Source organism: Oryctolagus cuniculus, chromosome 11 (genome assembly GCF_051225735.1).
Source record: "Oryctolagus cuniculus isolate XC-2025 breed Fujian yellow rabbit chromosome 11, ASM5122573v1, whole genome shotgun sequence".
Taxonomy (NCBI): Eukaryota; Metazoa; Chordata; class Mammalia; order Lagomorpha; family Leporidae; genus Oryctolagus; species Oryctolagus cuniculus.
The window spans coordinates 56,575,926-56,590,832 of NC_142877.1; the positions used below are offsets into that span (position 1 = coordinate 56,575,926).

Sequence of the window (14,907 nt, forward strand, 5' to 3'; positions counted from 1 at the left end):
GGTCCTCATAGGCTTAAGGGCAGAGTCACTTAAAATGCCCCTAGTCTTGGAACTGGAGTGGAATGCTTTGGGAAAAGCAGCCCTCCTGCGCGGTCCACCCGCTGCCATGTAATGGCCCCCTGGCCTTGGACCAAACGCTTTTTCCACAGTAGGGCTAGGATCCCATTTTACTCAGAGTTGCAGTAAGCAAGGGAGATACATGAAACTGCTAGGGAATTAACACTATAGATGTGTGTTTGTATGTGTGTGTAATATATGTATTTTTTACTCAATAAGTGCTTTCACAAGACGTAATAGGGCTCACCGTGTGCTAAGCACTGTTCTAGGCTGTGGAGAAGAGCAGGTGGACCAGGGAGGCCCCTGCTTTGGGAGAATGGCTATTTATTGTAGGGGATGGAGGAAATAATCAATAAGCCCACAGACCCAAATTGTCAAATAGTGGAGAGTGCTTGGGGGTGGGGGAAGAAGACAAAGTGACTGGGGTGGGAGAGAAACTTTTTACTCCTGTTGTTAAAAGAAGGCCTCTTTGAGGAAGTAGTGTTCAAACCATGAGGTTGACCACGAGGAGATGGCCCCTGGGGGAGATTTGGGGGGAAAACATCAAATGCAGAGGTGACAGTCAAAATCTTATTGTGTGGTTAAAATGATAAGCTTTATGTTATGTGTGTTTTAACCACAACTAAAAACTTAAAAATGTTCAAATTAATAAGGAGAGTAGGCTTGCAATATTGCTTATGGAATCTGTGTTTGGCTTTCTGAGCTCCCCACCTGGGATCTTCCAGGTCTTCACTGCACCCTCCGGGATGCTAGTGGTTTTTCCCTAGAGAACAAAAGTGAGAGAGAGGCATAGAATCTCTCAGGTTCTTTCCCATCTACTCTCCCCTGAAACAATTCCTACTTAAAAGAATACAGTGATAGGGGCTGAGTGCCCGTTTGCGCCCCAGCTGCTCCACTTCCAATCCAGCTCCCTACCAATGTACCTGGGAAAACAGTGGAAGATGGCCCGAGGACTGGGGCCCCTGCCACTCACAAGGGAGACCCTGTTGGAGTTCTGAGCTCCTGGCTTCACCCATTATTTAATTTACATCTTTAGAATGGAGATATAACTCACAGATCCTAAAACTCACCTTTTAATAGTGCATAGCTCAGTGATTTTTATATATTCACAAAGTTACACAACGGTTACCACTCTCTAATCCCAGACTGTTCTCATCACCCAAAAAGAAACCCGTGCTCACTGCCAGCTGCTCATGATTTAGCCTGCACCAACCTCTGGCAATCATGAGGGTCTGTCTCTGTGGATGTGCCTGTTGTGGATTTTTTTTTTAAGATTTATTTATTTATTTGAAAGGCAGAGTTACAGAGAGGCAGAGATAGAGAGAGATTGTCCATCTGCTGGTTCACTCCCCAGATGGCTGCACGGTTGGAGCTGGGCTAATCTGAAGCCAGGAGCCAGGAGTTTCTTCCAGGTCGCCCACGTGGGTGCAGGGCCCCAAGCACCTGGGCCATATTCTGCTTTCCCAGGCAATAGCAGAGATCTGGAACGGAAGTGGAGCAGCTGGGATTTGAGCTGGCGCCCATATGAGATGTCAGCACTGCAGGCAGCAGCTTTACCTGCTATGCCACAGCGCCGGCCCCATTTTCACTTAGTCTAATTACTGATAAGCTAGTATTTATACCTGCCGTTTGATATTTATTCTCTGTATACCTTTTCCCCCTTCCACCATTACTGTTGTCTATTTATGTTAAATAAATATTTCTAGTGTGCTATTTTAATTCTTTTGAGATTGCAATAAATTCTTAATTTATAGTACTCTATTGTGGGTTAATAACAGCTTAGTTTTAACAGTATACAAATGATGTCCAGCTTTATTTTCCTAAATCCTCCTTTGTGCTCTTATCATATGAATCACATTTCTTCAGTGTATTCCTATTAACATAGGTCTACAATGATTGTTTTATACAGTTGCCTTTTAAATATGATAGGAGAAAAACAGTTATAGACAAAATTACACGAAAATATCTTTGTATTTAAGTATATGGTTAACTTTACTGGTGCTCTTTATTTCTTCATGTGGATTAGAATGACTGCCTAGTATCCTTTCATTTCACCGTGAAGATTCCCTTTATTTTTTTTTTTCAAGATTTTATTTATTTATTTGAGAGGGAGAGCCACAGTGAGAGGGAGAGACAGAAAGAGAGGTTTTCCATCTGCTAGTTCACTCCCTAGATAGCCGCATCAGCTGGAGCTGTGCCAGTCTGAAGCCAGGAGCCAGGAGGTTCCTCCGGGTCTCCCATGTGGGTGCAGGGACCCAAGGACTTGGGCCATCTTCTGCTGCTTTCCCAGGCCACAGCAGAGAGCTGGATCAGAAGTGGAGCAGCTGGTACTTGAACTGGTGCCCATAGGGGATGCTGGCGCCCCAGAGCTGGCTCCTCCCTTTAGTATTCTTCTCTTTTTAAAAATAAGATAGTCTCTCATTTCTTTATTTGAAAGGCAGAAAGACTGAGAGAGACAGACAGAGAAGGAGTGAGAGAGGTCTTTTATCCACTGGCTCATTCTCTAAGCGCCTGCAATAGCCAGGGCTGGGCTGGACTGAAGCCAGGAACTCCACCTGGGTCTTCTACATTCATGTCAGGGACGAAAGCACTTGAGCCATCATTTGCTGCTTCCAGTGTGCACATTAGGAGGAAGATGGAGGCCGGCACCGCGGCTCACTAGGCTAATCCACCGCCTTGCAGCGCTGGCACACCGGGTTCTAGTCCCGGTCGGGGTGCCGGATTCTGTCCTGGTTGCCCCTCTTCCAGGCCAGCTCTCTGCTGTGACCAGGGAGTGCAGTGGAGGATGGCCCAGGTGCTTGGGCCCTGCACCCCATGGGAGACCAGGATAAGTACCTGGCTCCTGCCATCGGATCAGCGTGGTGCGCCGGCCGCGGTGGCCATTGGAGGGTGAACCAACAGCAAAGGAAGACCTTTCTCTCTCTCACTGTCCACTCTGCCTGTCCAAAAAAAAAAAAAAAAAAAAAAAGAGGAAGATGGATAGATGGATTGGAAATGGAGTGGAACCCTAATCCAAGTACTCTGTTATGGGATGTGGCTGCCCAAATGGCACTTTTTTTTTTTTTTTAAGATTTATTTTATTTCTTTGAAAGGCAGAGTGACAGAGTGAGAGAGGGGAAAAAAGAGAGATCTTCCATCTACTGGTTGACTCCCCAAAGCTAGGCCAGGCTGAAGCCAGGTGTTACATTTGGCATGTGAGTGACAGGGGCCCAAATACTTAATCATCTTCCCCTGCTTGCTTGCTTGCTTACTTTTTTTTTTTTTTTTTTAAGATTTATTTATTTGAAGGGCAGAGTTAGAGAGAGAGACAGACAGACAGACAGACAGACAGACAAAATGAGATCTTCCATCCATTGGTTCACTCCCCAAATGGCTGCAATGGCCAAAGGTGCTGGGCCAATCCAGAGCCAGGATCCAGGAGCTTCTTCCAGGTCTCCCACAGGGGTGCAGGGGCCCAAGGACTCGGGCCATCTTCCATTGCTTTCCCAGGCACATTAGCAGGGAGCTGGATTGAAAGTGGAGCAGCCAGGACTGGAACTGGGGCCCACATGGGATGCCGGCACTGCAGGTGGTGGCTTTACTCGCTACTTCACGGTGCTAGCCTAGGATTCTAGTGTATTAACCAGTATCTTAACCACTAGGCTAAAAAAAAAAAAAAAAAGGCCGGCGCCTTGGCTCACTTGGCTGATCCTCCACCTTGCGGTGCTGGCACCCTGGGTTCTAGTCCCAGTTAGGGCGATGGATTCTGTCCCAGTTGCTCCTCTTCCAGTCCAGCTCTCTGCTGTGGTCCGGGAGTGCAGTGGAGGATGGCCCAAGTGCTTGGGCCCTGCACCCACATGGGAGACCAGGAGGAAGCACCTGGCTCCTGGCTTCGGATCGGCGCAGTGCGCCAGCCATAGCAGCCATTTGGGAGGTGAACCAACGGAAGGAAGACCTTTCTCTCTGTCTCTGTCTCTGTCTCTCTCTGTCTCTCTCAGTGTCTAACCCTGCCTGTCAAAAAACAAAAAACAAACAAAAAAAACCACTAGGCTAAATGCCTGCCACTGAGTCCCTGATGACACACATTTGTTTCATACCTTAAATATGGTTTATTTAAATGTATTTTTAAAAAAGATTTACTTATTTATTTGAAAGGCAGCTAGAGAGAGAGAGAATTTTCCATCCGCTGGTTCACTCCCCGACAGCCAGGGCTGGACCAAGCTGAAGCTAGGAGCCAGGAGCTCCACTGGGTCTCTCACGGGTAGCAGGGACCCAAGCAGCTGGGCCATTCTCCATAGCCTTCCCAGCGTATTAGCAGAGAGCTGGATTGGAATTGGAGCAACCAGGACTTGAACTTGTGCTCTGATATGGGATGCCAGCATTGTAAGCTGTGCCAGAACGCCAACCCCCTAAATCTTTTTAAATGGCTAACTTTGGGGCATGTGTTCTGGCACAGCAGGTTAAATTGCTGTGAGGGACAATAAAATAAACTGTACATTTTTAAAGCATATAATTTGATAATTATTTTTAAAGATTTATTTATTTTGAAAGGCAGAGTTACAGAGAGAGGGAGAGACAGAAAGATTGAGAGATCAAGAGAGATCTTCCATCTGCTAGTTCACTTCCCAGAAGGCCACAACGGCCAGTGCTGGGCCAGGCTGAGGCCAGGAGCTCCATCTGGGTTTCCCACATAGGTGACAGGGGCCCACACACTTGGATCATCTTCTGCTGTTTTTCCCCAGGCTGTCAGCAGGGAGCTGGATTGGAAGTAAAGTAGCCAAGAAATGAACCAGTCCCCATATGGGATTCTGGTGTCATAGGTGGTGGCTTAACCCAGTATGCCACAATGCCGGCCCCTAATTTGACAGTTTTTAACCTAAGTGTATACCAGCGAAGCCACCACTACAATCAAGATAATAAACCTATCAATCACCCCCATGAATTTCCTGCTCATTTATCTATCTTTCCCCAGCCCACCCCTTTCCCAGCAGTCCCTGGGCAACCGTGTACCATCTTGCTATTACTACTGATTGGTCTTCATTTTCTAGAACTTCATATAAATGAAATGAAATACACATTCTTTCTAATATGACTTATTTCACTCATCATAATTATTTTGAGATTCAACCATGCTGTTGCATGTATTGATAGTTCACTCCTTTTTATTATTGAGTGACATCCCATTATTTGGATATATCACAATTTCTATACAAGTCTTTCTGTAAATATGCTTTCATATGCTTTCTTTGGGAAATACCTAGAAGTAGAATTGCTGAATCATCAATTTTTTTTTTTTTTTTTAAAAGACACATTTATTCAGCGTCATGATCAGACTATTACATTTAGCAATCAACAGCATGGGTGCAAAAGAAAAAAAAAAGAAAAAACTACATTAAAACCCTTTGTTGGAATGCTTTACACTTTCCACAGAACAGAAACTAAAATAACCTGTTATACAATTAGTCACAAATACAGTCCTTGAGTTTTTTTGCCCATACACATGAGTATTGTCTAAAACATGTCTTCTTTGTAGCAGCTAGGCCCTGCCACCACTGTGCTTGGCTGAGTTCACAAATCTGTTGTAACCTGTAGCTTCCCTGTCACTTCTCTGGCTCTCCTCTCCTGCTAAGCTTTGTTTCCTGGCAGTTATTAAAACCTTCTGCCACTGCCATAGCTGCTGCTGCTGCTAGAACCACCATAGCCACCTTGATTTCGTGGTTTGGCAAAATATTGGCCGCCACCACCATAGGGGCCAGAGCTTCTGCCTCCAAAATTTCCTCCCTTCATGGGTCCAAAATTTGAAGATTGATTGTTGTAATTGCCAAAATCATTGTAGCCTCCGCTGCCTCCAAAATTGCTTCCGTCATTACCAAATCCATTGTAACCATCCCCACTGCCACCATAACCACCTCCACCGCGGCTGCCGCCGAAGCCACCACGACCACTGAAGTTTCCTCCACGACCAAAGTTGTCATTGCCACCAAAACCACCTCCACGACCACCACCAAAGTTTCCAGAACCACTTCGACCTCTCGGGGTGGACGAAGCGCTGGCCATCTCCTGCTTCGACAGGGCCTTCCTCACTTCACAGTTGTGGCCGTTCACAGTGTGGTATTTCTGAATGACAATCTTATCCACGGAGTCATGGTCGTCGAAGGTCACAAAAGCAAAGCTCCTCTTCTTGCCACTGCCTCGATCAGTCATGATCTCAATCACCTCGATTTTCCCGTACTGCTCAAAGTAATCTCGGAGGTGATGCTCTTCAGTGTCTTCTTTAATGCCACCCACGAAGATCTTTTTCACAGTGAGGTGGGCACCTGGTCTTTGGGAATCTTCTCTCGACACAGCCCTCTTTGGTTCCACAACTCTTCCATCCACTTTGTGTGGCCTTGCGTTCATGGCCGCATCCACCTCCTCCACGGTGGCGTAGGTGACAAACCCAAAGCCCCTGGAGCGCTTGGTGTTCGGGTCTCTCATTACCACGCAGTCCGTGAGCGTGCCCCATTGCTCAAAATGGCTCCTCAGGCTCTCATCGGTCGTCTCAAAGCTCAGCCCTCCGATGAAGAGCTTCCGCAGCTGCTCGGGCTCCTTGGGCGACTCTGACTTCGACATGACGGCGGTGGGAAGAGAGAACTCGACGATGCTTCCTCGGCGGCGTCCGCAAGCAGAAAGTGAATCATCAATTTTTTAAGAAGCTGCCAAACTGTTTCTCAGAGTGACTATCTCTTTTTCAGTCCCATTTGCAGTATGTGAGATTTGTACTTGCACTAATAGATGTGGGATAATCTCTCATTGTGGTTTTAATTTACATTTCCATGATGACTAATGATGTTTATCTTCTTTTATGAGCTTATTTGACATCCTTATACATTCTTAGTGAATCATCAGTTCAAATTATTTGCCCATTTTTTTTAAAAAGTGGGTTGTTTGTCTTCTTTTTGACTTGCACAGGTTATTTATATATTCTACATACAGACAAATCCTTTGTCAGATATGTGCTTTTTTTTAGATTTTTTTTTAAATATTTTTCTCCAGTTTATGGCTTGCCCTTTTACTTTTATAACTTCTCTTTTTCTTAAAAATAATTATTTATTTGAGAAGCTGAGAGGTGGAAGGAGAGGTGGGGTTGGGCCTGGGCCAAAGCTGGAAGACAGTAATGTAATCCAGGTCCTCTGTGTTGGTGGCAGGAACCCAGTTATTTGAACCATCTCTGCTGCCTTCCAGGGTCTGCATCGGCCAGAAGGTAGAGTCAAGAACCAGAACTAGAGCTTGAAATTGAACCCAGGGGCCGGCGCTGTGGAGCAGTAGGTTAATCCTCGGCTTGTGGTGCCTGCATCCCATAGGGGCACCAGTTCTAGTCCCAGCTGATCCTTTTCTGATCCAGCTCTCTGCTATGGCCTGGGAAGGCAGAGGAAGATGGCCCAGCTCCAGCCGTTGCAGCCATTCAGGGAGTGAACCAATAGAAGGAAGACCTTTCTATCTCTCTCTCCCTCTCACTATCTGTAACTCTACCTCTCAAATAAATAAATAAAATTAAAAAAAAAGAAGGAAAGAAATTGAACCCAGATACTCTATGTGGGATGCAGATTTCTTAACCCCTAGGCTACATACCTGATCCCTTGTAACTTTTATTTTTTTTTAAGATTTATTTATTTACTTTGAAAGAGTTACACACAGAGAGAAGGAGAGGCAGAGAGAGAGAGAGGGAGAGAGAGAGAGAGAAAGAGAGTCTTCCATCCACTGGTTCATTCCTCAGTTGGCCACAACGGCCCAGAGCTATGCTAATCCGAAGCCAGGAGCCAGGAGCTTCCTCTGGGTCTCCCACATGGGTGCAGGGGCCCAAGGACTTGGGCCATCTTCTACTGCTTTCCCAGGCCATAGCAGAGATTGGAAATGGAGCAGCCAGGACTCGAAGCAGTGCCCATATGGGATGCCGGTGCTGCAGGCAGCAGCTTTACCTGCTACGCCACAGCACTGGCCCCTGTAACTTTCTTTCTTTCTTTCTCTCTCTCTCTCTCTCTTTTTTAAAGAAAGGTTAGAAAGGTTATAGGTTGTTTTTTTTTTTTTTTTCCAGATAGAGTTAGACAGTGAGAGAGCAAGGTCTTCCTTCCATTGGTTCACCCCCCAAAATGGCCGCTAAGGCTGGAGCTATGCCGATCTGAAGCCAGAGCCAGGAGCCAGGTGCTTCCTCCTGGTCTCCCATGCAGGTGCAGGGGCCCAAGCACTTGGGCCATCCTCCACTGCCTTCCCGGGCCACAGCAGAGAGCTGGACTGGAAGAGGAGCAACTGGGACTAGAACCTGGTGCCTATATAGGATGCTGGCGCCACAGATGGAGGATTAACCAAGTGAGCCATGGCGCCGCCCCCCACCCCCTTTTTAAAAGAGAAAAAAGTTGGTGTTGTGGGACAGGGGGTTAAGCCACCTGCTATGCAGGCATCCCATGTGAGAACAGATTCCAGTCCCAGCTGCTCCAGTTTCAGTCCAGCTTCCTGCTAATGTGCCTGGGAAAGTAGCAGAAGCTGGCCCAAGTGTTTGGGCCCCTGCTACTCATGTGAGAGACCCAGTTGAAGTTCCTGGCTCCTGGCTTTGGCTTGGCTCACTCCTGGCCACTGCAGCCATTTGGGGAGTAAACCAGCAGATGGAAAATCTTGTCTCTCTGTAACTCTGACTTCAAATAAATAGATACATTAAAAAAAAAAAAAAAAAAAAAAAAAAAAAAAAAAAAAAAAAAAAAAAAAAAGGTGAGCTCAGGGATTTGAATCCCAGCTGAAGCACTGCATAAATGACAGAAAGTTCTGTATGAGAGCTTTATACGACGGACTGAATTACAACGCAAGATGAACTCTGATTTGCAAGGTAGCTACTGTTAAAGTGAGGGCATTAAGCTGGAAAGGATAGAACCCGCTAAGTTGGGTTGGGAATGTATAGAAGGACTCTGATTGAAACTGGGAATGGCCGGCGCCGCAGCTCAATAGGCTAATCCTCTGCCTGTGGCACCAGCACCCCTGGTTCTAGTCCTGGTCGGGGTGCTGGATTCTGTCCCGGTTGCCCCTCTTCCAGGCCAGCTCTCTGCTGTGGCCCGGGAGTGCAGTGGAGGATGGCCCAAGTGCTTGGGCCCCTGCACCTGCATGGGAGACCAGGATAAGTACCTGGCTCCTGCCTTCGGATCAGCATGGTGTGCCGGCCGTGGCGACCATTGGAGGCTGAACCAACAGTAAAGGAAGACCTTTCTCTGTCTCTCTCTCTCACTGTCCACTCTGCCTGTCAAAAAAACAAAACAAAACAAAAACTGGGAACGTCAGGCTCTTAAATGTTGGTGTCTCTTCTTTGACAGTGGATGAGGCCTCCTGCCCCAGTGGAAAGCAGCCACTCCCTACTTTTCCAGTCCCATCTGACAGTTATGATTCCCCTGAGGAGCCTCCTCCACCTGCCCTGTTTGCTATAAGCTCTGTAACGAGATTCCAGCAGGTCCCTAAAGGTATGGGATAGAAAGTGTGAGCCATGGGGAGACTTCTTGAGTGTTCTAAATTAGACAGGAAGCACTCTAAGTTAGACAGGAATGTGGAGAACATAGAAGAAAAAGAAAAGATACTAAGGGATAACAGTGAAGGAAGGGATTCAGAGCCTTAGGGAAACTGGAATGTTAGCCTGGATTTTGTCATTTAAGACCTACTGAACCATACTGGAAGGGTCCAGAAGGCATACCTTTTTTTTTTTCTTTGTTTGTTTTAAAGATTTATTTATTTATTTGAAAGAGTTACAGAGAGACAGAGGCAGAGAGAGAGAGAGAGAAAATCTTCCATCTGCTGGTTCACTGTGGGGAGCAGCTCGGACTAGACTAAGTTACTGGAATTAAGACTTATTCTATACATCTGCTCTCCTCTGTGGGGAGCAGCTCGGACTAGACTAAGTTACTGGAATTAAGACTTATTCTATACATCTGCTCTCCTCTGTGGGGAGCAGCTCGGACTAGACTGTTACTGGAATTAAGACTTATTCTATGCATCTGCTCTCCCACAATATGGCGCTGGGAGAGAAGAAAACAGCTTCTGTACAGCTGCCTCCAGTTCAACCAATTAACTGTAGGACTTGCTCCTGATTGGAGAGCAGCGTACTCAGCCGAGTTGGGATTGGCAGAGGAGGACTATAAAGGAGGAGAGAGACGGCATGCACCGGGAACATCTATGGGGAACATCTAAGGGAACCCGTGCAGCCCCCGAGAGACCCGGCCGGCGGTGTGCCGCTCCCCTGCGGAAGTGGGGAATGTGGCCAGGGGGAACTGCCCTTCCACGGAGGTGGAAGGGATAGTAGCCAACCCGGGAAGAACCAGCAGCAAACCCGGGGAGGGCCGAGCAGACCAAAGAACAGCGCAGGGTCCTGTGTTGCTCCTCCACGAAGAGGGGGAGCGACAGTTCACCCCCCAAATGGCCGCAAAGGCTAGAGCTTGGCAGATCCAAAGCCAGGAGCCAGGAGCCAGGAGCTTCCTCTGGGTCTCTCAAGCAGGTATAGAGGCCTAAGCACTTGAGCCATCTTCTGCTGCTTTCTCAGGCCATAGCAGAGAGCTGGATTGGAAGAGGAGCTGCTGAGCCTGGAACCAGTGCCCCTGTGGTATGCTGGCACTGCAGGCAGTGGCTTTACCTGCTACGCCACAGCGCTGGCCCTCAGAAGGCATACCTTTTACCACTGCTGTGAAAAGTGAATTTTTGAGGGAACTCCAGCATCCTTGAGCTCTGCGATCATCCTTCTCTAGGCCAGACTTTTCAGTGGGAACTGCAGTCGCTGAACCAGAAGACCTAAATGCAATAGGGCTAATTGGATCCTGGGATGCTAGGGGCCCAGTGGTAACCCTGTTCCATGAAAGGCAAGGTGGGCATGGACAGCAGAGTCAAAGCAGCAATCAGAATGGTCTCACTTGCCCATATCTGTATGCACTTGGCCAGTTGATCATAGTGTCCTAGGAGTGAAATAATGGGAGCCTATTATATTCTCATTTTTTAAAAGATTTACTTATTTATTTGAGAGGCAGAATTACAGAGAGAGGAGGAGACAGAAAGAGAGGTCTTCCATCTGCTGCTTCACTCCCCAAATGGCTGCAATGGCCAGAGCTGGGCCAATCCGAAGCCAGGAGCCAGGAGCTTCTTCCAGGTCTCCCACGTGGGTGCAGGGGCCCAAGGATTTGGGCCATCTTCCACTACTTTCCCAGCTTTCTCAGGCCATTAGCAGAAGCTGGATTGGAAGAGGAGCAGCCAGGACATGAACCAGGTCCCCTGTGGGATGCCGGCACCACAGGCAGAGGCTTAACCTACTACAGCACAGTGCCAGCCCCCTGCTAAGTTCTTACCTGATTTGTATAAGCAGAAAGCCCTAGGACAAGAGCTCACAGAGACTGAAGAGTCCCACAACAGCTTTCTGTAAGCTGCAGAGCCAGAAAAGCAGGCAGAAGAAACCTGAGAACCAGGGAGGCTGATAATGTGCACCCCAGTCTGACGTTCAAGGCCTCAGAGCCCCTGCAGGGTGGCTGGTGCTGGGCCAAGAGTCCAAGGGCCAACGAACATGGAGTCTGATGTTGTTCAAGGGCAGCAGCAGGAGAAAAATGCACCCCACCTGGGGGAAGAACTAGAGAGAATTTTCCTCTGCTTCCACTCTGCTGTTCCATCCGGGCCCCGCAGCTGATTGGATTGTATACAGCCACACCGAGGGTGGGTCTCCCCTAATCAGTTTACTGACCCACATGCCAATCTTCTCTCAAAATACCCTCACAGGCACCCAGAAGTATACCAATTCTCTAGTCATCCCTCAGTCGTCGCCTAAATTTAACACTCACATATGGGCTGTTAAACATAGATGCTTAGGCACCAAGGCAACCTGCTGCCACAACCACTGTGTGCTCAGTGTGCCAGCAACAGAGACTAGCTCTAAGTCCCCAAGGTGACCAGTTCCCTAGGGTGACCAGTTAGCTACCTGGTAGCGGACTAATTACATTGGTCCACTTCCTCATAGAACAAGCAGGGTTTTCATTCTTTTAAAGATTGATTGATTTGAAAGGCAGACTGACAGGGAAAGAGGGAGAGGAAGAGAGAGATCTTCCATTCACTGGTTCATATCCTGAATGGCCACAACAGCCAAGTGTGGACCTGGAGCCAGGAACTCCATCCTGGTCTCCCACATGGGTGACAGGGCCAAGGTTCTTGGTCTGTCTTCAGCTGTTTTCCCAGACAGATTAGCAGGAAGCTAGATCGGAAGCAGAGCAGCCAGGATTTGAACCGGTGCTCTTATATGGGATGCCAGCATCACAGGCTATTGTTTAACTCTCTGTGCTACAACACTAACCCCCAGTATTTTATTCTTAGTGGAATAGACATTTTCTGTAGATTCAGATTTGCCTTCCCTGCATGCAATGCTTGTGCCTAAACTATCTATGGAATTATAGAATGACTTCATTACCATCCTGGTATCCCACCAGCACTGCTTTTGATCAGGGAACTCAGATTACAGCAAAAGAGGTCTACACTCATAGGATTTGCTAGTCTTGCTATGTTCCCTACCATCCTGTGGCAGAATGGTGGAAAGACCTTTTGAGGACTTGCTAAAGTTCCAGCTAGTTTGCAGTACCTTGAAGGGCTGGAACAAGATTCTTCAAAAGCCTATGTGTGCTGAATTTATGTCCAGTATATGGTGCTGTTTCTTCCATAGCCAGTATCCATAGGCCCTGAAATAAAGGAGTAGAAGTGGGAGTGGTACCACTCACCATGGGTATGAATGCCAAGTTGACAAGAGTGGTTAATTTTCTGTGTCCACCCTGATTGGGACAGGAAGTGCCCAGATATTTCGTTAAACATTATCCTGGGTGTGTCGGTGTTTCTGGATGAGATTGCCATTTGAATGGGTAGAGGGAGAGAGGCTGGTAGCTGTCCCCAGTGGGTGGGTCTTATCCAATCCATTGGAGATCTGAGTAGAACAAAAGGTAGGGTGAGGGGGGAATTCACTCCGCCTGATTTCCAGCTGGGATAGTCTTCTTTCATGCTGAGACCTGAACTTGCACCGTCTGCTTACCTGGTTCTCCAGACCATTGCACTGCAATTTCTACCATTGATTCTCACGGTTCTTAGGTGTTTGGTCTTTACAGGAATTACATCACCAGCTCTTCTGGGTCTCCAGCTTGCGCATGGCAGGTGGTGGGATGTCTCAGCCTTCATAACTGTGTGAGCCAATTCCTTCTAACAAATTTGTAACACACACAAGCCTACTTCAAAAGGTTTGGAATAAAAAAAATAAGCTTATTTTGATGCAAAAATATTTTTAAGTCCATGCATAGGTTTTTGTTCATAATACCTATTTTCCATGAACTTTTTGAAGCACACACATGTTATATAATCTTATATATGTATATCATATATGTACACACACATCTGTACCTGTGTATATAAGGAGAAAGAGGGAAATAGTTTGTGATTTTTGTGTCGTATTTGAGAATTCTTTGCCAAACCCAATGTTAAGAAAAGTTATGTTTTCTTATAGTTTTTTTTTTTTTTAAGATTTATTGATTTACTTGAAAGTCAGAGTTACACAGAGAGAGAAGGAGAGGCAGAGAGAGAGGTTTTCCATCCGCTGGTTCATTGCCCAAATGGCCGCAACGGCCAGAGCTGTGCCGATCCTAAGCCAGGAGCCAGGACCTTCTTCTGGGTCTCCCACGTAGGTGCAGGGGCCCAAGGACTTGGGCCATTTCTGCCTTCCCAGGCCATAGCAGAGAGCTGGATCAGAAGTGGAGCAGCCGGGACTCAAACCGGCACCCATATGGGATGCTGGCACTGCAGGCAGCGGCTTTACCCATTATGCCACAGTGCTGGCCCCTTCTTATAGTTTTACTTTATTTTTTAAAAATTTATTTAGGACCCGGTGCTGTGGCACAGTGGGTTAAAGCCCTGGCCTGCAACACCGGCATCCCATATGGCTGCTCCTCTTCTGATCCAGCTCTCTGCTATGGCCTGGAAAAGCAGTAGAAGATGACCCAAGTCCTTGGGCCCCTGCACCCATGGAGGAGACCCAGAAGAAGCTCCTGGCTCCTGGCTTTGGATCAGCTCAGCTCTGGTTGTTGCAGCCATTTGGGGAGTGAACCAGCAGATGGAAGACCTCTCCCTCTAGCTCCACATCTCTCTGTAACTGTCTTTAAAAAAAAAAAAAAAAAAAAAAGATTTATTTATTTATTTGAAAGAGAGTTAGAAATCTTCCATCCACTAGTTCACTCTCCAGATGGCTACAACAGCCAAGGTTGGGTCAGGCCAAAGCCAAGAGCCAGGAGCTTCATCCAGGTCTCCCACATGGGAGGCAGGGGCCCAATCATTTGGGCCATCTTCCACTGCTTTCCCCAGGCACATTAGCAGGGAGCTGCATCAGAAGTGAAGCAGCTGGAACTCAAACCGGCCTCCAGCATTTTATTTATTAAAGAAAGCAGAAATAGAGGTGAAAGAGGGACACAGAGCCCAAGCTTGATATGAAACAGTTATGGCCAAAATGTTACTAATTTTTAATCTTATTAAGGAGATGCCTAGGTATCTATTACCTTATTATTTGTGCTTTTCTATATGTTTCAAATTATTTGCATTTTCTATTTTTAATTCATGCCAAAGATAAAGAAAGGATGCAAGGATAGTGTGAATAGGGGCTGGCACTGCAGCACAGCCAGTTAATTGAACTTGCTCCCCTATCAGAGTGCCAATTTGAGCCCCAACTGCTCTGCTTCTCGAACAGCTCCCTGCTAACGTGCTGAGAAGGCAGCAAAAGATGGTGCAAGGGCTTGGGCCGCTGCCGCCTGTGTGGGAGACAGGGCTGGGGTTCTTGGCTCCTGACTCACAGCTTCAGCCTGGCTCAGC

The 14,907-nt window shown here is 47.2% G+C and overlaps 1 protein-coding gene and 1 long non-coding RNA gene across 2 annotated transcripts in view; one reads left to right on the top strand and one right to left on the bottom strand.

The window, feature by feature from the left end:
- Positions 1–14,907, top strand: part of LOC108176647 (uncharacterized) — a 33,810-nt gene that overhangs the window by 809 nt on the left and 18,094 nt on the right. The window lies entirely within an intron of this gene.
- LOC100355212 (heterogeneous nuclear ribonucleoprotein A1) lies at positions 5,321–8,760 on the bottom strand. The gene has a single exon (XM_089308439.1). It carries the CDS (start codon positions 6,646–6,648, stop codon positions 5,686–5,688), a length of 963 nt encoding a protein of 320 aa, XP_089164565.1. The 5' UTR covers positions 6,649–8,760; the 3' UTR covers positions 5,321–5,685.

What these genes read in the sequence shown, in the direction of transcription:
- LOC100355212 (XM_089308439.1), bottom strand. Translation starts at nt 6,648, where the DNA reads ATGTCGAAGTCAGAGTCGCCCAAGGAGCCCGAGCAGCTGCGGAAGCTC.